Raw genomic sequence first — 26,263 nt, 5'->3', positions numbered from 1 at the left:
TACAATTAAAAGAAATTCAGTCAATTAAAAAAAACTTTCTGTTTGTAATTTATCTATATAATGCATTAGTTTCACCTTTTGAATTGAACTATGGACATAAACTATGATATTCTAATTTATTGAGATGCATCTGTATATCTCAAACTTAATTAAACAGTTCATTCAACACGTTCAAGTGATTATTTGATTCTCCATGTTTTCCCTGACAAACACCAGACACAAGAGGGTTTGTCCTCGATGATTGAAAATAATTCACTAGAACATTTTTCTGACGTCTGAACTTCCTCTTGATTAAAATCTGGTTCACTCTGCTGCTGGAAATGTTTCATCCATCATCTCCTCTTTGTTTGATGAAAAACTACAGTGATCGTCTGTTTTAGTGAATATTTCTGTTTAAAGAATAAAACGTATGTTGATAAATGTCAGAGGAGTTTGAGCCAGAGACAAACGGCTTCACAGTGTTTCTTTTCCTCCCAGCGAACGACTGAGGATGAAGTTTGTGGTTGTTTGTGTTTGTGTTTAGTTTCTTCCTGCAGCGACGCCTCAGCTCGTCTGCTGCTGTGTCTCTCTCTCCGTCTGGGACTCGTCTCTCTGTCCGTCTCCTCCTCCTGTTGCCTCCTCTGGTCCTGGTTTTATCCGCTGAGCGCTCGTCGCAGCTCCGTCCTCTCCGTCCTGCGTCCCATCATGCACCTCTTCCGCACCTTCCTCCTCTGCGTTTCCTGCTTCGTCCGAGCTGCCGTCCTCCATGACGAACAGGTTCTTCATGGAGTCGGCCACGGCTTCTCTCAGCTCGTCCTCCTCCGACTCCTCGAAGTTCCTGCAGAACAGATCAGAGTCCAGATGTTCACCATTTAAACGGAAGATGCAGGTTCCAGATGTTTTTTTTTCCACATGAGATGGATTTAATCAATAAATAGTTGCAGAGTGCATAGGCTGCATTACTCAAGAGTAAAATTACATAGAATATTCCCAGAAATATCACCCATCTGTGAAAAATGTAACCAAGCGGAGGCAAATCTACTTCATAGCTACCAAACTAGAACATTTCTGGACAGCAGTGTTTTCATTTTTCTCAAAAGACACCTACTTTCAAAGAATGGTTAACGGCACTGACTGATACATTACACCTTGAAAGGATTCGTTATTCTCTTAGTGGTAGGTTGGAAGACTTCAAAAGGATGTGGCAACCGATTATTTCTTTCTTGAAACAGGATGTAGGACAACCTGAGTAGTACTGGGTGGGAGGGACGGGGTGGGTCAGGGAGGGAGTTATTATTATTCATTTATTTCAATAAATGTATTTATTTACTTATTTTTGTATATTTTTCAGATTTTTCTCCCATCTATTGTTTTTCATTTATTTACTTATTCGTAGGACACCTTTGTTACTTATATTACAAAATACTGAAGCATTGCTTAAACCAAGATGGATGTATATTTGATATACTGTCTGCTTCACAATAAAAACATTTGAAACAAATAGCTGCAGAGTGACGTGAACAAGACTCACGTGTCGTCGTCGTCTGACCTCGGCTCCAAACGATCTTCATCCATCTCCACGTCAGACTCCTCCTCCTCCTCCTGCTGCTCCTTCTGCCCCTCCCTCACCTGTTTGTCCTCCTCCTCTGCTCCGTCTCGCTCTGGATCTAAATCTGAGAGTCAAACATCATCAAATCTACGTGAAAACATCCACATTCAGACTCAGTGAACGTCTCCGACCTTCAGTCGCTGAGCCCAGAGTGGATGAGGTGAGTTCGGCCTGAGCCAGAGCGTCCAGCAGAGTGTCGGGGCGACGCTCCGTCCACTTTCTGCGGCCGCACGCCTCCTCACCTGAACACACAAAAACAAAATAATAATAACTTTATATTTATACAGCGCTTTTCTTAGCACAGTTAAAAAAGCTTCACAGAAAAATAAAACAGCTGAGAGATGAAAAAAACAAATCTTGTGTAAAAGGATCTGAGAGGAAGTGAAGAGAGGAAATAAAAAATCTGGTAACATAATTCGTTTAACAGTGAGGAAAAAAATAACTAATTTAATCTGATCCACTGATTAAAATAAAATAAATAATCTCAACCAATCAATAGTTTGCTTGTCTCATATGCTACTTAACATATAATTTTTTTTTATAAAGAAGAGGAATCACAGTCTTAAAATCCCTGTTAGACTAACTGGATGGTTCTACTGTAATAAACTTATTTTAATTATATAGTTTTATCCCTGATTATTGATTTTAGATTTTTGATAACACTTTATAATAAGTACACACTATATAAAGCATTAGTTAAGCATTAAATACTGAATTCATCATTTATAACACATGAATACTCATTAGTATGTAGTTTATAAACACAGTTAAAAATGTTTTACTCACCATTGATAAGCACTAACTGTATTTATAAACTACATACTAATGAGTATTCATGCGTTATGAATAGGAATTCAGTATTTATCAATGCTTAACTAATGCTTTATATAGTGTGTACTTATTATAAAGTGTTACCAAACATCTAAAATCAATAATAATCAGGGATAAAACTATATAATTAAAATAAGTTTATTACAGTAGAACCATCCAGTTAGTCTAACAGGGCTTTTAAGACTGTGATTCCTCTTCTTTATAAAAAAAAATGATATGTTAAGTAGCATATGAGACAAGCAACTATTGATCGGTTGAGATTATTTTTAATCAGTGGATCAGATTAAATTAGTTATTTTTTTCCTCACTGTTAAAGGGACAGCGAAGAGTTTTGGAAAAGCGAAGCATTTTCACACTACATTTATGAGCCTCCGCGCACCGTGAAATTCTTTGACCGGCGCAAGACAGACTCATGTTTTCATTCATCAAGAATTAAAGTCAGAGGTTCGAAGACGATCACATACCGTCATAGTTCCGACCATAAACGGGAATTCGACAGCGTTATTCTCATGACTCGCCACGAAACTGAAAGTAAAGAAACGCTGGTCGGCTCGACCAGCATTTCCACCACCACTAATAATAACAAAATAACGATAGAGACAAAACGATATATTTATCGAAAAAGGGCCCATTAACAAGTGTGGGTAGCGTAGATTCATCCACATTAACGTGAGACTTTTTTATAACCAAATAGAAACTCCTCGTTGTCCCTTTAAGACTGTGATTCCTCTTCTTTATGAAAACTATTGATTGGTTGAGATTATTTTTAATCAATAATCTTTGGAGAGTGGATCGGATTAAATTAGTTATTTTCTTCCTCACTGTTAAATGAATTATCAAGAGTTTGACATTTTTTTTTCGTTGTTTGTTATTATGATTATTTTTCTTATAGTTTTTTATTAAACTATCATTTCTTGTCTTGTTTTGTTTTGTTTATACATATTTGAAATAAACAACTTTTGTCTAAATAATGAAAAACATGATCGTTAATCGTTCACATTGAAACTGAATAAATCAATAGAATCGATCGAAAAGCGGCTCCTCGACGGACCTGCACCTTGTTCCAGCTCGACGGCGGCGGCGGTGTGGTTGACGTCCATGTTGGCGAGCGCGTCAAGCAGCGTCTGAGGAGTCCTGTGGCTCCACCCCCTCCTCTGCTCCGACCAATCCCGGAGCTGCAGCTCCTCCCCCTCCTGGAAGCTCAGGGTCCGGTTCAGAGGGTCCACATCCTGACGGGAGCAGACGGAACAAGCAACCAGAAAGTGATTAAGACTTTCAATATATGTGAAAACTTGAACATTTTTTTGTAAACTAAAAAAAAAAACGAGGAGGAAGAGGAAGAAAAAGAAGAAGTGGACAAGAAGGAGGAGAATAGAGAAGAAGAAGAAGAAGAGAAGGAGGAGGAAGAAAAAAGAGGAGGAGGAGGAAGAAGAAGAAGAGAAGGAGGAAGAAAAAAGAGGAGGAGGAGGAGGAGAAAAAAGAAGTGGAGGAGGAAGAAAAAGAAGAGAAGGAGGAGGAAGAAAAAAGAGGAGGAAAAAGAAGAAGTGGATGAGGAGCAAGAAGAGGAGGAGAGTGGTGGAGAAGAAGAAGAAGAGGAAGAAAAAATAAAGGAGTGGAGGATGATGAAGAAGAGGAGGAAGAAAAAAGAGGAGGAGGAAAAGAAATGGAGGAGGAGAAAAAAGCAGTGGAGGAAGAAAAAGAAGAAGAAGGAGAAGAGGAGGAGGAAGAAAAAATAAAGGAGTGGAGGATGTGGAAGAGGAAGGAGATGATGAGGAAGAAAGAGAAGAAGTGGAGGAGAAAGAAGTGGAGGAGAAAGAAGTGGAGGAGGAGGAAGAAAAAAACAAGGAGGAGTGAAAAAGAAGAGGAGGAAGAGGAGCTGTGGAATAGAAATACATTTACCTTCTCCTCCTCTCCTCCTCTCTCCTTCTTCCTCCCGTCATCACCATCATCATCATCATCATCATCGTCCAACCGGATCTCGAACATGATTCCCTTCTTCAGAAACGACAAACAAAACCAATAAACGATCAATCAATCAATCAATCGATCTGATCGGTTCGGTTGTGTGTTGTCGTCCTCCCACCTTGTCTCCGTGTCTCCTCCGGTCTCTGATCCGCCTCAGAGCAACGTCCACGTCCTGCAGCAGCAAAAACACTCTCTTCATCTCTGGAGGATGATTATTGATTATTGATTATTGGTTATTGATTATCGGTGTGTTGTGTTGTGTGTGTGTACCTGAGCAGGTGAAACCTCCTGCTGCTCCTCAGCTTCAGACTCTCTCGGCTTCTCCACCACAAACGTCTCATGTTTCTGTTGAGGCTGAATCTGAGTATTATTGATTATATTGATTATCTATCAAACAGATGTTACTTGTATCTATAATGTCTCTCTCTCTCTAACATTTACACCGTTAAAGGGATAGTAGCATTTTCTTAAAGTGGGGTTGTATGATCTACAAATAGCCCCTAAGTACTTTAATTGCAGTAGAAGACTCTCTCCTCCCGTTAGCAACGCCAGCCCATAATAGCCCTGCCCAGAGATTTACAACATACAGTGTTGTGAACGGACCCAAAGAAACGGCCTATTTTCGTGGCCTAAAAGAGGTTTCACGTGAAAAAAAAATACACAGTTCCATTGTTCACTATAATATAATTTTTTCCAGCCCTTCAAAGTGCAGGAAAAACACAGTTTTTATTTGGAGCTAACCAACTGCTGATCGGCGGGCGCTAACCCTGGGATACGTGAGTTGGTTAGGTCCAAATAAAAACTGTTTTTACTGCACTCTGAAGGGCTGGAAAAAATTATATTATAGCAAACAATGGAACTGGGTTTTTTATATTCAGGTAAAACCTCTTTTAGGCCGCGAAAATAGGCCGTTTCTTTGGGTCCATTCACAACAATGTATGTTGTAAAACTCTGGGCAGGGCTATTATGGGCTGGCGTTGCTAACAGGAGGAGTGCAGAGAGTCTTCTACTGCAATTAAACTACTATTTGTAGATCATACAACCCCACTTTAAAAAAATGCTACTATCCCTTTAAAGGTCAGAGGTCAAAGGTCACCTCAGCTTCAGCTCTGAGTTTCATCTGTCTCATGTCCCGCTGATACTGCAGCCTGATGGCATCCAGCTGGCGTAGGTACTCCTACACACACACAAATTTAGACTACATTAACTTAAAGGGATATTTCACCCAAAATTGATAATTCACCAATCATCTACTCACTGTCATGCTCGCGCATGCGTACAAACATCAACAGAGAAACTGGGAGCTACTACGACGGAGTATTAGGGCCACATTGAGAAAAAAAACAAAAAACACAGACTTCAAGAATAAAGTCATACATTTACGAGAATAAAGTCGTAAATTTATTTGTCAATGTGGCCGTAATACTTCATCGTAGAGCTACTGCTACAACAAGGCTAAAAACAGAGATCAAATTAATTTTTTCCAAACAACTTTTTCATGTGGCGGCTTCAGGACACTTGGGTCAGTACAGACGAGCAGTATGGAGGTATCTGGATGTTTCATAGTCTATGTTTTGGACGATTCAAAAGTGAACTCTATCCGCCGCCATTATATGAAAAGCTGTTTCCAGCCGGACCCCCGCTGGAACTCCAAAAGCGTTTTGATGACTCTGAAAGTTCTCCAAACCCTTCCTTGGCATGACGGTGAGTAGATAAATTGGTGAATTATCAATTTTGGGTGAACTATCCCTTTAAATTAAAATGTAAAAGCAGCATCTGTGTCTCACCTGTTGTCCGTCCGGCCTCCTGTCCTGAGGTGTGTGTTGCTGCTCCTGGTGCTGGTCCTGGTCCTGGTCCAGACCTCCAGGCCTCCGGTGGTGTTCAGCCGTAGACGGCCGCAGACCCTGAGTCAGAGGTCAGAGGTCAGAGGCCAGAGTTTATGTAGTGTTTATAGAAAATGTACTGGTCTGTTCTGGTCTATGCTGGTCTGTTGTGGTCTGTACTGGTCTGTTGTGGTCTGCCGTGGTCTTACCAGCTGTTTCTCTGCTCTCAGTTTGTACTGGTTGGCCTCCTGCCTCCTCTGCAGGTATTCATGACGAGCTGCAGCCACACTGACACAACACAGAGGAGGTTCATCAATAATTCAACAGAAAATTAGTACAAAATTTTAAAGAGGAGGATTTGGGGAAATCAAAGGAATAAAGGATACGGTATGTAACTTAAATATGTTGATGCAACATAGTTCTCATGCGATTGTGTGCGTAACTTTGACTGTGGTGCTTGTTTAGCCACTGCCAGAAGAGATGTGTGTGGAGCAGATATGTTTTGAAGCAAAGAGTTTACGCCCTTGGTAGGCGAAGTGAGGTAAATGTTTGTTTGTTTATTTGTTTGTATGGGTTGACGGCTACAATGAATTGTTTTTATGAATGAAGTGTTGTTAAACTGTATGAGTACGGATGAGGAGCGGGAGTGTGTATCGAATTTATTGTGTTGTATGTTTTAATATTGGCAATTGTGTAATTGAATCTTTTCATGTGTTTTTAGTTTCACGGCGCCAAAGAGGAAATAAAAGGTTGTGCACCAGTCGAGCTCCAGCCTATGTGTCATTAATGCCGAGGGACCATAACAGTCACTTTGGATTCTGGAAAACTGTCGTTCATATCTTTGATTTTCTGACAATTTATGGAGAAAATATTGAATCCATCAATCGAGAGTCCACAGATTGATCAGTACTGATAATGATTGATCACTCACAGCTGATACGGCTCCACAGGAGGAGGAGGAGGAGGATGAAGGCCGTCCTCCTTCTTCCTCCTCTGCAAGGCGTCCAGCTGGGCGTGGTAGTGCAGGTAGTGACTGACCGGCTGCTGGACTGGAGACCTGCAGCAGCAGCACATGACATCACACGGTGAAGTGTTCAGACGTCACGCTGCGTCGGTCCGATTCAGACCAGATGTTTTTACTCACCGTTGGTTCTGTTGCCTGGCGACGGCTCTGTCTGCAGCTGGACGTCCTGCTCTGTGATGAACAGGCTGCAGCAATAAGAAAAAGAATAATAAGTGCTTACACAGATAAAATAAATGAATAAAGTAAAGTATAAGTATATAAACATAGAATATAACAACAGAACCTGGACTGAAAGTTGCTGTAACACAGTAGAAAACTCCAGTGTGAGTAAAAACAATGATATTATTGATCTGTTATTACTCTGTGGGGGGCGGGGCTGTGGAGCCTGAGTGGGACTCTCCACTCTGGTTTCGGGGCCGGTCTCTTGGCCCCGGGCCCCTCGGCTCCTCTGGACCTGTGTGTCTTCTCTGGACGACAGCAGAGCCTCAGGTTAGATTAACAGGAAGTTAAGTGGACAAGTGGACAAGTGGACAAGTGACTTCACTTCCAGCAGTGATGACAGATCATTCTTAATAGAGAATAATATTGGTGTAAGCCAATGTAATTGTAACAACAGAGAGGGGCAGGTACTATAAGTTTTCTTCATCCTGCTCCTTTTCATTCATGGTGAAAGTGTGTACATTATGTAAATATGTGCAACCATGCGAGAATGTATACCATGAATGAAATAGATCGAAATGAAATGAAATGAAATGTCACTAACACATTAATAAACAGTTGTTTATGTCGACACTGCGTAGTATTATAAGATATTCAACACTATTCAACTTTAAAACTTAATTATCTGATGATTTTACAAGCATATCATTGTTTCATTTGTTTTGTCTTATTTCTCTGCATTAGAAGACACAGAAAGATCTTGTGATAAAAATACCCTTAACTTAGATGTAAATACTTTTCATTAAATCTACAGACTGATACATGACTGCACTACTGGGAAATGCTCACTGAATGTTGATCATATGAACTGTCTTGTTTTTTGTGTTGCAAAGTTTCAATCAGATCATTTTAGTTTTTATAGACAACTAAAACTAAACATAAATTCAGTATAATCTGCTGTGTGCATGAGGTCACCATGGTGCAGCTGCTTAAAACCAGACAAAGACTTGAAACAGACGTCTGATGTCTCCAACACACAGCGAAAGGAGGAGAGACGTGACAGGATAACGATCAACAGAGAGGAGCAAGCACCTGAACAACAGTCAAACTAAATGACCTGTAGGTGGCGCCAGAATCCACATTCACAGTTAAAGAGAAGCGGCTCCTCAGACTGATCTCTGTGACCCCTCCTCTATCCGCTGTGTGTGTGTGTGTGTGTGTGTGTGTGTTCACTATTTCACTTTCACTTTGACTCACTCTGACACGTTTCTCTGAAGCTTCTTTGTTTCTCTTAACTCCAAAATTAAATCAAACTTTGAGAAGATTTAAGGCGTTTGTTGGCATAACGTTACACACCCGTGGCTGTATGTGGGAGAAATGTTTTTAATAACACACATTTTTGAGGGATTTGAGGGAATTATTTCTGAAACCTCCTGAGAAAGCCTTTGAATTTTATGTTAAATCAGATGTGGAAACCCCTGAATATGATGCCTCACTATGAGGAGCAACAACAAAGCTGATAATCAAAACTATTCCAGACTTCTCTGTAAAAACATTCAAATAATTTGTGACATTTGAGTATTTAGATGTGTATCATGTAAAAAATGTTATGCACTTAATCGTTTGTTTTCATTATTCTGAATTTGTATGCCATTATGTCACCAAATAATTTCCAGGAGATTGTAGCAAATAGCGCATACAAAATAATTAACCCAAAATAACTTCAGATAAAACCCAGATAAACATTAAAGCCCCAGTATGTAACTTATTTGGCTTTTTATTAGCAAAAATCAAATCTTGCTTTCATAAATACGTATTCCTACGCAAACTTGCGTAGGAACCCTTTGCTCACTTTTTATTTTTACTTCTCCCACCAACACCTCAGACCCACAAATACATCTGATACTGATAATTAAAGACTTTTTGACATGTTTCAGGTCAAATATTTGTACTTTTACTATGAAATACTTTATATGAGACTGATTATTGGGACCAATTGAGGTGAATCTGATTCATCAGCGACACACTCAACCTTTTACACACTCACATCTGTGTTTCTCTAACAAACACCAGAGCTGAGCAGCACCACAGACCACTTCCTCTAACACTGGCACCACCGTGCTGCCGTTCCCACCCTGACACACACACACACACACACACCTACACAAACACACACCTACACACTTCACTTTGAGCTCAAACACACAACGGTTGTGATGTTGTTGTGCTGCAGGTGAGACAGTGGCACCGTGACAACGTGTTTCCACAGACGACGCGTTACTCAAAACCTCCTATGTGGTGGTTCCTGCTACTGGAGGCGTCTTCAAATCGCCGTGACGACACACACACACACACACACACACACACACACACACACACACACACACACACACAGACTCATAATATAAAAGCAAAACCAGTCACATAGGGGCGATAAAAACTACAACCTTCATGTGGGAGGATTTGTCGATCAGACTGCTGATAATAAACTTACTGTATGCAGGTGTGTGTGAGTGTGTGTCTGTGGTTTATGTGTGTGTGTGTGTGTGTGTGTGTGTGTGTGTGTGTGTGTGTGTGAGTGTGTGCGTGTGTGTGCGTGTGCGGTTTAACCTGGTGTGTTTGCTGCTCCTGCTCTGGTTTTAGCAGCTCGTGAAGCTGCTGCTCTGTTTCCTCTCGGCACCGTGCGGCTGAACTCCTCCTGCATCACCTGCACACACACAAACACACACATGCATACCTGGCTGTATTAGTATATTTATATTCATATCTATATTTATATCATTGTCACTTACTTAGCAATATTTTTTATATCAATGGTCACTTTACATCACAATATTCTTATTTCATGCACACCTGCAGTAGTAGTATTTATATTATTTATACTTATATTTATATCATTGTCACTTACATTGCAATATTTTTACACCATAGTCACTTTACGTATCAATAGTTTTGTATCAGGCCACCTTATATCCTTATATCCTCAGTACTAGTGATGTTCGATACCACAAATTTGCTTTCCGATCCGATACCGAGTAAAATTCCGGCTGGTATCGGCGATACCGATCCGATACCGATATGTGCAAATACACCTAATGTGCCTGGTAAATCTAAATTTTAAAAAGTAGTGTATTTCAAGTCATAGCTTCCTAAGGATACAAGACATCAGAGTAACATACGTATCTATTTATTTTAAACTCTGAAGTATATTGAGGTAGTGGCCTCTACACAGACTGAGACAGACTGACTGTTGAGTGAGCAGCGGGTTACGCATTAGGCTACGCACTTACCCAGGCGGAAGAAAAAGTAGTTCCTAAAAACTGCATGTCATTTAGACAAGGTCTCAATAGTTTTGTTATTTTCCACCATGTTCCTGTTAATGATATACGTTACCACAAGTATAAAGTATCAAAAGTATCGATATTTTCATTTGAGAATCGATTTTTGAGCACACAGACCGGGTATCGGAAGTATCGATATTTCAGTATCGATCCGCACATCACTTGTTTTGCACATTGCCTGGTTGAAGGTTGATTTGTTTTTTTTTTGTTTTTACTTTCTTTCTTAACTTGGCCGATGTAACAACTAAATTTCCCCGTTGTGGGATGAAGAAAGTACGTCTAATCTAATCAAAACAGTGTCTGAGTTTCATTTTCCCACTGATTCAACCATTTTCATTACCTGAGGATCCAGATGTTTGCTGATGTTCTTCTCCAGGAAGGGACGCAGGAGGACGGAGGTGATGGACGGACGGTCTCTGGGGTTGACCTGAGGAAGGTTCAGCATCAGAGTGAAAAGTGAAAGTGAAAGTCACCGACACAGAAGATCATAATCTGATCATTTTTAAACCAGATGTTGTTGTCATTTTGAACATCTGCCCGGTTCCAGAGACTCTGACATGTTTCACCTGTGACGGTCTGAGCCTGAGGGACGGAGGTGAAGTGACTCGGGGGTTAAAAGTGAGTCGTCATGAAGGTTTTTAATCTGTTTGTCTCAGGTCGACGTCCTGAGCGTCTTCTCTCAGACAATAGCAGCTTCCTTCCTGCTGCTCCGTCCACCATCACATCCTGACCACACACACACACACACACACACACACACACACACACACACACACACACACACTGTTTCCTCTCATTCAGCATTTGCACTTTCCTTTTTAAAATCTTCTCCAGTCTGAGCAGGTGAGAACAGGTTTTTGGGGGGGTTTTTTTCAATTGCTGACCACTAGTGTTGGTCAAAACTGAAGTCAGATCGTCACAACTCTTCACACACAGTCAGAGGTCAATGTGGAGCAAACTGTGACCACAGACGCCTCGACGCATGAACTCTTTCCTCAGTTACTGCAAAACATTGAAGTTTTACAGAACAGAACGATGAGGATTTCTGTTGCAGTCACACTGAAATCTACAGAAAATCACAACAAAATATTGACAATAAAATGAAATGTGAAAATAAAAATGTTATGAAAAATATATAAAAAAAAGAAAAACAGCAGGACGTCCTAGGTGAGAGAGGAGCAAACATGACACTGAGCCGCTCTCTGTCATGATGGTTTGTCATCATTGGTCTTATTGGACCCCATACGGTGCAGAGAGGTCAAAGGTCAAAGAACACAACATTTGTGTTCCACTCTGCTACAGTCACTACCTGGTTTTCAGATGAAGAAACATGTGGCCAGATGCTGAAGAGAGTGAGTCAAAGTGTGTGTCCTCTTTGTAAGTTTGTGATTCTGCTTTTTTCTTTATTTCCAGTAAAATGTTTTTTTTTTGTAAAAACTGTAAATCATGATACACAATTCATGTAACTGAGGTAAAATGCTGCGTTGCTGATTCATTCTTACAATATGCAACGATTCAATTCTGAAAATCTGAAGATCTGAAAAAAGTAGTCAAACCTAAAAGATCAAATGTATTTTATGTAGCCTAATGATTCTGTGTCTTTGTGTGTGTGTTAACAGTGAGAGTGTTTGCTTCCTCATGAGACCTGAGCCTGTTCTGAGACGTGTGTTTTGCTTCGACGTATGTTGGTAAATGCAGACTGTGTTAAGAGTTTTGAAGAAGTATGTTCAGTGTTGACCAACGCTGACTCTGACAGAGTCTGTTACTGGTAAAGTCTGAATTAACCAGCAACTTCTCAGGAAAAAATGCTGCAATAGTTTTCTGTCACGGTTTCGTCTTGTCTCACAGTCGTGGAGCAATTTGAGTGGAATAAACCTTTCTGATGTAAAACAGCAACACACCATCGGCCTGTTACAACACAGTCTGTTCACACAAACACACACTGTGGAGAAACCAGGGGAAACTGAAATGTCCCGGTGCCAAAACAACATAAAGTGAAAGATAGAAACAAGAATCTGAGATCAGCATCATGTCGTTAATGCACCGAGTTCTCACTGTGACTGATGATTGATCGGAGCTGCTTTAACCTCGGGGTCACACGGATGATTCATGATGAGGAGTTCAGTTCGGTTTTTGGACATTTCTCCTATCTTGAATTCTTTGTGAAATATTTTGTGTGGAGTTTGAATCTTCCTCTCACACACAATGTAAACTGAAGACTCCTGATTGACCCGTCGTCATGAATATGAGTGTGTATATAGGCTGGGACCAACTCACAGTGACCCTGCGCAGATAAGTGGTGTACACAAAGGATGAATGGATGGATGGATGATCAATTATGGAAATTAAAGATTTGAAAAATGTTTCTCTGAAACTGAAGACAGTGAGATAAAAACTGATTTGTGGGTTGAGTCAAAAGTGTTCAAATGTAAAATCTGTAAAGAAAGATTAAAATTATTCTTGACAAATAACATGGCTTTGAATGTTGTATTAAAGTAGAAAAGTATATGCAAAAAGGGGGCTGCCGCTTCACCCGGCTGGCTCTCTGCCAAGGTGCTGGAGGTATCAAAAGTGTCCAAACTGAAGAAAATTGGTATTGCTCTGATGAAGGTCGTCTGAGACCAAAAGCTTAGCCTTTAATAAAGTGAAATTGCATAGATCTAAGTGTGCGGAGATCTATTAAAGTAGAAAAGAAAAGAAAATATGTTTTTTTTAAAAAAGAAAAGCAAAAAGAGAAAGAGAGAAACAAAGGAAAGTAAAAAATAAAAGTGAAAATAGAAGAAAATTTAAAAAAATAAAGGAAAGGAAAAAAGAAAAAGAAAAGAAAGGAAAAGAAAAAAGAAAAGAAAAGAAAAGAAAGGACAGAATAAGAAAAGTAAAAAATAAAGGAAAGTAAAAAAGAAAAGAAAGAAAAGTAAATAACATAAAATAAAGGAAAAGAAAAAAGAAAAGAAATGACAGAAAAAGAATAGTAAAAAAGAAAGGAAAGTAAAAAAGAAAAGAAAAGAAAGAAAAGAGAGGAAAAGAAAAGAAAACAGAAAAGTAAAGAACTGGATCCACCTGCTCAGAGTGAGGTGGAGATGTTCAGGTTAGAGTCGACAGGTGAAAGTCCAGATGTTGAACAGATGTTGCGGTGCTGCAGCTGTCTGACCTTGAACAGCTGTGTGAGCAGCAGCCGGAGGTCGTAGGAGTAGCGCCGGGGCAGCGGGCTGTAGCGCCCCCTGCAGATCTGCCCCACCAGCTGCCTCAGACTGTTGCCCTCAAACTGCAGGTGAACACACACACACAGATAATCAGTCACCTAGCAACTGTTGTCATGGTTGATTATTGATTGATTATTTTCTATCAGAAAACACATCGAACGTGTCGTAGTTTGTTTTCTCTGATCCGATTGTTTATCTGTTCCAGACGACGACAGGAAATGATGTGATTAAACAAAAGGAAAACATCTGGCTGATCATATTAGATAATGATGAGTCTTTGGTCTTGACTGAACATTTACTGAACTATTATGGGATGGATCTCCATGAGACCTTCATGGTTTCCAGAGAATGAGGTTCATAAACCTGTGACTTTTCTAAACGTTGCTGCTGCATTTCACATTTGTGTGAATCTCCCTTTTAGCACAAAGCTTTAGCCTTTAGCTCGGTGTTAGCACTGTTTCCAGATGTGTGTATGTGTGTGTGTGTGTATTTGTGTGTGTGTGTTTGTGTGTGTGTGTGTGTATATGTATGTGTGTGTGTGTGTGTGTGAAGCAGCTGCTGATGCTCTGGGTGCGGCTGCAGCTCACTCACTGGATGCCTCAGGGTGCAGAGCTCGTAAAGGACACATCCCAGAGACCAGATATCCCTGCAGACAGGACACACACACACACACGTTTGCATCATGAGGAAGGACTTTAAATGCGATCTGACATTAATGTGAACCAGAACAACTGCACACACACACACACACACACACACACATAGACAGAGACTCTGGGGTTTTGTTGTGATGGAGGACAGACTCGGGGAGTGGATCTATGAAGTCAACATTAAACATCTTGTGTAACGTGACATCGTGTCTCCTGTTGAAACAGGACGCCCTCGTCCGTCCCCCCCGGCCACAGGCAGAAAACACCATAAGGAACAAAGACGTAACGAGGACCAGAGTCGTTTCTGGGGGAATATTATGACTGGTCTGGTATTTCTGTGTTTGGCAGGGTTACAAATATTTGCATGTGTGTGTGTGTGTGTGTGTGTGTGTGTGTGTGTGTCTTTGTGAGAACATATTAAAGTTTCAGATTTTCAGATTGAGGATATTTTTGTCTCTTGACTTGGTTTAAGGTTTACGCCGTAGGTTTAGTTTCAGGTGTGGCGAGGCCAAGGCCTGAGTGCAGGTTATAGAGTGTGTAGAAATACAACGTGTCTTTGTGAGTGTGGGAAAGAGGAAGCCAGCGTGACCTCAGCTGTACGACAACAACATGGAGGAGGAGAAGAGAAGAGAAGAGAAGAGAGAGAGAGAGAGAGAGAGAGAGAGGAGTTGGGGAATGATAATGAGAGCGAGGAGTTTCCTGTCACAGATGTGTGTTCGTCTCTTCGTGTGTTTGTGACGTGTTGTAGAAATGAACGCTGGTGTTTTTATCACAGAGATCTGATCTGAGGTCAGAGTCGAGAGCTGAGAGGTCGACTGAAGAAAACACATAAAAACACACACAAAACGAGAAAACAACTTCATCAATTTAACACATGAGCTGCAAAAACCTCCCAATGCAACATGCAAAGTGTTTCTGGGGACACGATAAAGTGAGGGACCGGTCACAATAAAGCGAGGGACCAGTCAGGGGTCACAATAAAGCGAGGGACCAGTCACAATAAAGCGAGGGACCAGTCACAATAAAGAGAGGGACCGGACACAATAAAGCGAGGGACCGGTCCGGGGTCACAATAAAGCGAGGGACCGGTCACAATAAAGCGAGGGACCAGTCACAATAAAGCGAGGGACCAGACACAATAAAGCGAGGGACCGGGCTGGGGACACAATAAAGCGAGGGACCGGTCACAATAAAGCGAGGGACCAGTCCGGGGACACAATAAAGCAAGGGACCGGTCACAATAAAGCGAGGGACCAGTCATAATAAAGTGAGGAACCAGTCACAATAAAGCCAGGGACCAGACAATAAAGTGATGGACCAGTCCGGGGACACAGTAAAGCGAGGGACCAGTCACAATAAAGCGAGGGACCAGTCACAATAAAGCGAGGGACCAGACACAATAAAGCGAGGGAGCGGTCCGGGGACACAATAAAGTGAGGGACCAGTCACGATAAAGCGAGGGACCGGTCCGGGGACACAATAAAGTGAGGGACCAGTCACAATAAAGCGAGGGACCAGACAGTCAGACACAATAAAGTGAGGGAACGGTCACAATAAAGCGAGGGACCAGACACAATAAAGTGAGGGACCAGACACAATAAAGTGAGGGACCAGTCACAATAAAGCGAGGGACTAGTCACAATAAAGCGAAGGACCAGACACAATAAAGCGAGGGACCAGTCACAATAAAGAGAGGAACCGGTCCGGGGACACAATAAAGTGAGGGACCAGTCACAATAAAGCGAGGGACCAGTCACAATAAAGCGAGGGACCAGTCACAATAAAGTGAGGGACCAGTCACGATAAAGTGAGGGACCAGACACAATAAAGTGAGGGACCAGTCACGATAAAGCGAGGGACCAGACACAATAAAGTGAGGGACCAGTCACAATAAAGCGAGGGGCCAGTCACAATAAAGCGAGGGACCAGTCTGGGGACACAATAAGGTGAGGGACCAGTCGAAATAAAGCGAAGGACCAGTCACAATAAAGTAAGGGACCAGTCGAAATAAAGTGAGGGACCGGTCACAATAAAGTGAGGGACCGGTCACAATAAAGCGAGGGACCGGTCACAATAAAGCGAGGGACCAGTCACAATAAAGCGAGGGACCAGACACAATAAAGCGAGGGACCGGTCACAATAAAGCGAGGGACCGGTCACAATAAAATGAGGGACCGGTCACAATAAAGCAAGGGACCAGTCGAAATAAAGCGAGGGACCGGTCACAATAAAGTGAGGGACCGGTCACAATAAAGCGAGGGACCGGTCACAATAAAGCGAGGGACCGGTCACAATAAAGTGAGGGACCAGTCAGGGGACACAATAAAGCGAGGGACCAGACGCAATAAAGCGAGGGACCAGTCACAATCTGGGGGCCTGGGGACACAATAAAGTGAGGGACCAGTCACAATAAAGCGAGGGACCAGTCACAATAAAGTGAGGGACCAGTCACGATAATGTGAGGGACCAGACACAATAAAGTGAGGGACCAGTCACGATAAAGTGAGGGACCAGACACAATAAAGCGAGGGACCAGTCACAATAAAGTGAGGGACCAGACACAATAAAGTGAGGGACCAGTCACGATAAAGTGAGGGACCAGACACAATAAAGCGAGGGACCAGTCACAATAAAGTGAGGGACCAGTCACGATAAAGCGAGGGACCAGACACAATAAAGTGAGGGACCAGTCACAATAAAGCGAGGGACCAGTCTGGGGACACAATAAAGTGAGGGACCAGTCACAATAAAACGAGGGACCAGTCACAATAAAGCGAGGGACCAGACACAATAAAGCGAGGGACCGGTCTGGGGACACAATAAAGTGAGGGACCGGTCACAATTAGGCGAGGGACCAGACACAATAAAGTGAGGGACCGGTCACAATAAACTGAAGGACCAGACACAATAAAGCGAGGGACCGGTCACAATAAAGCGAGGGACCAGTCACAATAAAGCGAGGGACCAGACACAATAAAACATGGGACCAGACACAATAAAGTGAGGGACCAGTCACAATAAAGTGAGGGACCAGTCACAATAAAGGGAGGGACCAGACACAATAAAGGGAGGGACCAGTCACAATAAAGTGAGGGACAAGTCACAATAAACGGAGGGACCAGACACAATAAAGCAAGGGACCAGTCACGATAAAACGAGGGACCAGTCACAATAAAATGAGGGACCAGTCACAATAAAATGAAGGACCAGTCACGATAAAACGAGGGAACCATATCAATATCACATGATTCCCATGTTATTGATCATATTGTGTTTTTTGCAGCTCACGTGCAGCGTGTTTGTGTCTTTGCATGTGTTTTTTTGTTTTTTTCATAAGCTGCAGTATTTTGACCCCTCAGGGCCACCGTATAAATCATCATCTGTGAGAGGAGAGGGAGTCGCCACTCTTGCTTCATGCAGCAAGTCGTAAAATAAAATCCAGCAGCTGACAACACCGTGACTCAGAGATTTACAGTACGAGCTCAGGTTGTTTTTTTTTGTTTGTTTTTTTGCTGTTTGTGATGAAATTGAAGCCAAAAAAAGAAATATTTCATCCGTGCAGCTCTGAAATCAATGATCTGTGATCTTTGAGACGTAGCGGCGCATCACACAGCAGCGACAACATAACCGACATACCAGTGAAGAACTGACATCACCAGCTGGAGAGAGATTCACTGTCTCCATGTGCTGCAAGTGAGAGACACAGCTGCTACGCACCGCTAATCAAAGTGGTGTCAAACTAATAAACTACATGTGTCAGTGAAACACGACCAGCACATGAGTGGACAGAGGTATCACACACACACACACACACACACACACATGACGGTCAGCTGTGAGGATCATGTACTGCTGCTGATGAGAGGGTGAGATGCCTTTTTAAATGTGATAAGCTGACAGGACGACAGCGGCGCTAATAAAACCAACAGTGACATCATCCCACTCAGGAAGGCTTTATGACACTAGAAGAGGAAGAAGAAGAGGAGTGGAGGACCATCAGACACCTGGTGATGTCAGAGCTGCTGCTGCTGCTGTTGCTGGTACGCTGAGGTTTGAACGGTTTAATAAGAGTTTATAGAGTAAACTGACTAAACAGTTAAAGGGATAGTTCAACATTTTGGCAAATTGGCCCACTGCCATAATCCCTATAGTCATAGCAGTAGGTTTGTTACCTTTAATTGTCGGTGCAAGCTATTTTTAGAATGGCGGAGCAGAGCCGTGAGCTGCTCAGAGCTACGCTACGGAGGCTCATGGGATTTCTTGGTTTCCCTCATCAAACTTATCAAATACACAATCCAACAACTCCACAACGCTCTGGTGGACAAGTTGTGACCTGCACATTCACCACGCTATGAGATAATAACAGAACGTTACGAGTTGTTTTAGAGATTTAATTCATGCAAAACCGCTGATGCGCGTTGCCTTAAGGGGCAGTTTTTCATCAAGCAGTCTCTGTATTTACCTCTGAAACAACTCAGTCTGGTAACATTCTGATGGTAGAAATGGCGTTTATTTGGCCAATGAGCGAGACTGTTCATGATGTGTTGGTATCACCCCTGGACCTTGAATTTGGATAATTCTTCAGTATTTTGTATTTGTCTCTTGTTTTACCTGTCTTTGTACTAAAACATGAAAATTATCTCTAAAAAAAGAAATCTCAGGGAAGACAAACAAGTGACAGTCACCAAAGAAGAAGAAAGTTGTGTTGTTTGTTGCGATGATCGTACGTACGTCTTGTTGTTGTACGGTCGGTTCTCACAGATCTCTGGGGAGAGGTAGTACGGCGTCCCGACACACGTCCTGGCCAACTCCATGGTGCTGCACAGTTCACACACACAAGAGACACGTGGTTTTAGATTTTAACTTATTGTATTTTTTTTCAACCTGTTTTTAATGCACTGAACTGATGAGGAACAATCTTTATGTTTCCTCTGAGTTCACGTTCATCAGAGGCTCATACGTATATAGGCTCAGAAACAAGATTCAAAGCAGAATGAAATTATGAGAAGATTATGATTAATAAATGACATTTTGGAAAACTTGGATGACTTACATATTGCATGTTAACTTGTCAAATGTTGCTCAGCATATAACTGCTACAACTGATCAGAAAAACTTCCTCCTGCTCCTTTTCAAGCATACAATGTTTATTGAATTGAATATTGGTCTTGTTTGTATTTTGGGACACTTTAACACGTGTTATTTATTTTATATGTCTTTTATTAAAATAAAAAAATGTTCAAAATAAATGATAAAGAAAAGAAAAAAAAAGAAAAAATCCCAGGTTATGTCCATATGTTTATCCATATGTCATAATATTAAACATGAACCATTTATGTGAAGTTTTCTCATAAGTTCTGGTTTAAAAAAACGTCTTTTGTGAAGCTACTGTAACCGTGACGTTTGACCTTTAGGCTCCAAAACATAATTAGATCCTCCTTGAGCTGAGTCAAGGTCTTGTTAAGATATTATATTAATGTGTCCATGACAACAGGAAGGACAAACTGAAAACAATGTGGATAAAGTAACCTAACCCTCTAACCCACCTTCTCCTTCAGAATAAAAGCCCCGGCCCAGAACCCTCACAGCTGTGTTTAACAGTGGTCGGTGTTTATTTAGTTCTTTGCTTCTATTTTTTTTCACAGCTGGCATCAGAAAAAAATAAAATACCTCAACTTAAATAAAACTAAAACTGTGAGACAAGGTGCTTCCTGTCGTCTTTGTCCCCTGTTCTTATCTTATGATAAATAAAAAAAGTCTTATCTTATTTTATCTAGTGTGAATTTGCTAAAAATAAAAGCGTGTGCTCTGTGGTATTTGCTCAGTTTCCTGGTTGCGGGTGAAACAGGCCGACCGTTATTTCCAGGACCATGTGTGTTTACATGTCCCGGTCGACAGTTTGTGGAATGATAATGACTTGTTTGGAGCTCGTCCATGTGTTACAGAGTGCCCAGTGATAAACAGCTGCACTGTCACCGTGTGTGTGTGTGTGTGTGTGTGTGTTTGTGTGTATGTGTGTGTGTGTGTGTGTGAAGATGACACTGACTTACTTATTCAACATTCTTGCGATTCCAAAGTCGCCCAGCTTCGCTTTCATCCCTCCGTTGGTTAGGAAGATATTCTGGAGCGGGAATGAAAGCACGTCTGTGTTCGACCAGGACAACAGTGACTGGGCATGTATCATGTGTTCCTTTATGTGTGTGTATATGTGTGTGTGTGTGTGTGAAAACAGATATGATTGATGAAAAGGCGGTGATGGCTGCGAACAGAGACTGTGGTCAGTGGAGTTATTCTGGGAGTTGGCTCACAGCGAGGCCTTTGTTCACAACAAAGCTGACCTGAGGACAGTTCTGATGTAAAAATCCCCTCGACTCTGTAAAGATAACACACTGCTTCGCTGTGTAATGTTGTTCATCGTGTTCAAGTTTGACCCTGAGTGTCTGCTGTACAGTCAAACATCATCATCTGTGGACTAAAGAGGAGGATGAAGAACGTCTCACACACCACAAACTTTGATATTGTGGTTGGACTTTGTATCTCTAATATGAAAACATAAAAGACAGTACATCTCCCATCAGCCCCAGAGCTCTAATCTCTGCTCTGTATGAAGTGATATTACTCAACAGAATAACCTTGAGAGCTGCTGGTTTTTATTTGGTTTTATTGAGTTTTACTTGGTCTTATTTGAATCATTTTAATCTCTTACCCCCGAGCACTGTTGTCACTTTATAGCTATGTATGTCCTGTTGCATGTACTGTGCTGTTTGTCTATTACTGTAATGTCATAAATGTGATTCACTGCAAACAAAATGTACCTGAGGGTATAAATAAAGTAACCTTTGAAACCTTTGAAACCTTTACTACAACAGTTCAGGTCTCATGGGCTCATTACAGGCCACGAAAAAGAGGAATAACACTAAATAAACAACATTAGATGAGATAATTCATCATTCTTATCAACTCATGGAGTGAAACCACATAACAATCCGTCTACACCTGGATATTAGTGTAATAATTAAAAAAAAAAAAAGCTCTGGTTTCACTTTGTATCCAACAGCTGCCTTTAAATTCATCAGGAAATCTACTGATTAATCAATTATTTAAGTCATTTAGGATAAAAATCCAAACATTTTCTATTTCCAGCCTCTCAAATGTGAAGATTCCCTGTCCTTTTGTTTCATTTCTTTGTAAACTGACTTTAGTATTTTGGTTTGAAGACGTCGCCTCAGACTCTGTGATGGGCATTCTTCATTATTACAACCTCAGTCTATATTTACAATACAACATCAATCAACAGATTACGTAATAGTTAATGAAAATAACTGATAGCTGCTGTTTACAAGTGAAGCTGCTGATCTCAGCGAGTGTAAAGAGGAACCAGGAAGTGTGTTAAGTATAAAGTGTGTGTGTGTGTGTGTGTGTGTGTGTGTGTGTGTGTGTGTGTGTGTGTGTGTGTGTGTGTGTGGCAGTGAGGTGGGACAGTCACCTGAGCTTTGATGTCTCTGTGGAGAACCTTCCTGTCGTGGATGTGTTTGAGGCCCAGACAGATCTGAACGAACCAGGAGACGATCTGAGGAACACACACACACAGTTGAACTCATTTTCAATAAAAGGAATAGTTCACCAAAAAATTAAATTCATTGTTGACTCACCCTCATGCTGATGAATACTCTGGAGTAGTTTTTTATTCCTCAAAGTGCATCTGGAGACCCAGGAGGCCGGTTCGTAGTACAACAAAAACTTTATATGACAGTAATAGCGCCCGACACAAAAACGTCCATAAAACTACACAAAAACCATTTAATATTCCTCCACACTCCACTGCTCGTCTGGTCCTGTATTGTGCTCTCGCATTCACGTGTGTGCGAGAGTGCGCCCCAGGCAAATTCAATCCAGGACTGTTTAGGCTGTAAAAATGTCCTAAATGACGTCGTTTCCAGTAAACTCTGGACTATCTCCCTTCAGGACACTTGGATTGCAGTGGACGAGCAGTGTGGAGGAATATTAAATGGTTTTTGTGTCAGGCGCTATTGACTCTCATATAAGGATTTCGTTGGACTACGAACCTCCTGGGTTTCCAGATGCACTTTGAGGAATGAAAAACTACTCCGGAGTATTCATCGGCATGAGGGTGAGTCAATAATGACTGAATTTCATTTTTTCGTGAACTATTCCTTTAAAAAACAAATCAACTGTATAGTATAATTGGAGCTCATATAATATATCACCATATCAAAACTCACAAACTATTTTATATTTTGCAGTTCATGGACATGTGGAGAGTACGCTGGTTGCACATGGAGGTTTGTCTGTGTTGTTGTTTTTGTGTATGAATGTTTGGTGTGTATCTGTCAACTCAAGAAACCAATAAAAAGTTAAATATAGAAGAAAAAAACTAAACTAAACCAAACAAAATGGTGTGTGTGTGTGTGTGTGTGTACCTGCTCCTCGGTGAAGGGGACTCCTCTCTGCAGGTTGATCTTCTTCATCAGGTCTCCTCCATCACAGTACTCCATCACTATGTACAGGCTGCCTCCCTCTGCACAGACTCACAGTGAGCCAGTGTGTAGCTGCTGACAACAGGACATGACTGTGTGTGTGTGTGTGTGTGTGCTCACCTTGAAACGAGGCGGTGAAGGAGACGATGTTCGGGTGTTTCATCTTCGACAGCAGCGTCACCTCTTTCTTTGACGACTCCTTTTCCTTCGCTGACATCTGAGCAGGAACAAAAAAACACATTCACTATTAAAATAAATGAATCTAAACTAAAAACAAACTAAAACCTGAATACGTGTGTTGGAGAGAAACTGTCTTCATCACCTTCCTGAGGTTGATCTGTTTGACCACATGCTGTCTGTCTCCACCTCCTCCACCTTTCTCTCGGACCAGGAAAGCCTTCCCAAACGCACCCTCCCCGATCTGACGGATGACCTCATAGCTGTTCATAACACCTGGACCACACCTGGAACAGGAATAACACTTGAATACAGAAAGAGGGGAAAGACTACTGTGAATCACAGAGGCTGCACTACATGCCTCATTGATAATGAATGATAATAAACAGGAATCAACAGTAACAGAGCTGCAACTATTTAATCATTGGTTGGTCTGCTGACTGCCAACATTAGATTTGTCATGGGTTTAGTTTTTGAGTGAATGAATGAATGAAGTGTGTTTTTTCGAATATGCAAGTATGTAAATGTAAATGTGTAAAATAAACTATACGTGCCTTAAAAACATGGCAGACAATATTCAAACAAAATAAATAAGTTGCATACTCAAAAAGGAGTGAGGGGAAGTAAAACTTATTTGCTCCCACCCCTTCTCCATAAAATAATACATGATATATAAATAATCTTCTTCCTCTCAATTAGCCTGTGTAAATATAAATGTACACGTCTCCATAAGTGCATCAATACCCTATACTACCACATAGAAACCAGCAATGTCATAATAAAGTAATAAAAAGGCGAAATTAAAATCTTCAGAATCATCAAAATACTTGCAGATTAATTTTCTGACAATTAGTTAATAATCTAATCCTCTAATTATTGAATAGCTCGCCTAAGTCTTCGTTTTATTACACTTATGGTAAGTTACTTTAATGGCAATATCTCGTTTTCCAACGTGTAAAAATAAAGATGGAAATTACAACATCTGTCAGATAAATGTTGTTAATTGAAAAATTGTTAAGTGAAAACTATACAGTATATTTACATAATTAAGTAGCTGAGACATTATCCGATGTCAGATTATCACTAATTTAACATTTTTAGAGGAATATAAACCTCTATCAGGGCGGAAGGAGCTCGTCACCATGGAGACGGAAACACAGTCGGCTAACTTAGCTGCTACACTGTCGACAACACACTAGACGTTAATTTTACAGTTTTAACTTGTGGATAAAAGTCCATATTTACCTTTTAACACACAAACCCAGCTCCTTCTCACCGGCAGAACTCACAAACAGAAACACGGCGCCAGTGGTGGTGAATAAAAAGTCTTGTTGTGTGTCTGAAAACTGTTGTCAAGTTGTGAAGCTACAGTTTGTTAACTACGGCAAGCGCGAGGGGAGGAACCGCAGGGAATGCTGGGAGATGTAGTTCAAACAGGTCCTTCTGGGCTCAGTGATGCTGCTCAAATCAAACGCATTAAAATCTATATATCTTATTTTTTCTATTTTTAACAATGAGTGACAGTTTTTCTTGCCACATGGAATGCTGGGAAATGTAGTCTGAACGTGTTCCTCTTTTAGCTCCATCACACTGCTCTATTATTTACAAAAACAAGATTATAGAGTCCTTTTCCCTTTTTTTTATGCTTTCTTCTATCAGTATTTGAAATGAATAAATAAATAAGACACAACTGTAGTTTTATAATAATTCCCATTGGTTGAAAGTGCATTTAGCCTACTATAGTTCATAAGTATACTTACATTCAATCTGAGTACATTTTTTGGCTTGTTTTATATATTTTACCTTTTCCCTTTTATTGGTGCTTTTATTTCTCATACTCTTTTATTCTTAAATTCATACACACCTTGATATGTGGCTTATGCAACCATGTAATAATAATTGTTGTTTTGTTTTATCTGTCTTTTTGTGAGGTTTTTGTGTTTTGAATTTTGACTTTGTGTTTTTGACTTTGAATGAAAGAAATATCAACTGTCCTCTCACAATTAATCAGCTTGACTGCAGCATCAGATCAGTGCAGCAATGACACCGACACATTCATCAGGATGAAGTGGGAGTGGCCTGTGAGGCTGAAGTTATCTCTCACCTGTCCACTCTGTAACCAGAGCCATAGAGATAGACAGATAGACATAGATGGATAAAGAGAGAGAGAGAAAAGAGAAGACAGGATCTTTATTTAAATCCTCCGTACAGCAGCGGAGGTTTTGATTTTTTTTAATTCACAGACACAGTCACACAGATCATGTTGCTGTGTCAGATTTTAGCCATCACACCCCTCAGTGAAATGACAGGCAGCCGACTGTTTATGTAAATATCACACCGCTCATTTCCAGATCTTCATTCTGATTAAATACCAGCATGTAAAAATACTTTCTTACAAATACTAAGTCCTAAATATATACACGATGTGTAGAAGCACAGATGTATTATTTACATGGATGAGTTGTGGATAAAAATTCACACCCCATGTTTATTTCTGCCGTGTAGTTGGACATTTTAACATGGGAGTCAATGGAGACTGTTGGAGCCTCGCGGTCAGGAGAGGAACTGCAGCTTTTAGAGGAAATTATTATGTAACAGTGCTAGAAATACAAAAAACAACAGGCTCAACCCTCCAAAAGTATAAATGGGTGCTGAATCCTGAAAACAAAAGTCCACATAGAAAATATAACCAAAAGTACAGTCCCACACTCCAATTTAAAGTATCAATTGCCACACGAATGTTTAGGGAAAAACCCTTCTTCAGCGTGTATCAGGCAAACCATGTATGTAACAGTGCTCTAACTCACATACAAATATAATAAAAATCGGCAAATATAATAGATATAAATATTAAACACATACTATATCAATAACAAACAATATATAGTTTAAAATGTGTGACATTTACAGTCATTTTCTCCAGATTGACTCATTGTTCTGTGATGGATGTGTGGTGGAGAAGCGATTGGACGATGGGGATCCAGATCCAGATCTGAACCAGCAG

At 40.9% G+C, this 26,263-nt stretch overlaps 1 protein-coding gene across 1 annotated transcript; it reads right to left on the bottom strand.

Annotated features, from left to right (window-relative positions):
• Nucleotides 1–310: 310 nt before the first annotated feature.
• nek5 (NIMA related kinase 5) lies at nt 311–23,548 on the bottom strand. Its single transcript, XM_085765249.1, has 23 exons — nt 23,405–23,548; nt 23,203–23,299; nt 23,026–23,123; nt 22,071–22,154; nt 20,635–20,705; nt 19,316–19,402; nt 14,526–14,580; nt 13,883–13,996; nt 11,072–11,158; nt 10,001–10,097; nt 7,592–7,698; nt 7,352–7,416; nt 7,139–7,264; nt 6,417–6,495; nt 6,172–6,288; nt 5,481–5,561; nt 4,655–4,744; nt 4,503–4,556; nt 4,319–4,414; nt 3,477–3,648; nt 1,720–1,830; nt 1,511–1,652; nt 311–817 (listed from the first exon to the last, which is right to left on the bottom strand). Exons 1-23 carry the CDS (start codon nt 23,528–23,530, stop codon nt 544–546), a joined length of 2,430 nt encoding a protein of 809 aa, XP_085621375.1. The 5' UTR covers nt 23,531–23,548; the 3' UTR covers nt 311–543.
• Between the last annotated feature and the right edge of the window lie 2,715 nt (nt 23,549–26,263).

Source organism: Trachurus japonicus, chromosome 21 (genome assembly GCF_045865225.1).
Source record: "Trachurus japonicus isolate A0001 chromosome 21, Traja_1.0".
Classification (NCBI taxonomy): Eukaryota; Metazoa; Chordata; class Actinopteri; order Carangiformes; family Carangidae; genus Trachurus; species Trachurus japonicus.
The sequence above is the reverse complement of the archived record's forward strand: the minus strand, read 5'-3'. Positions and strand labels throughout refer to the sequence as shown.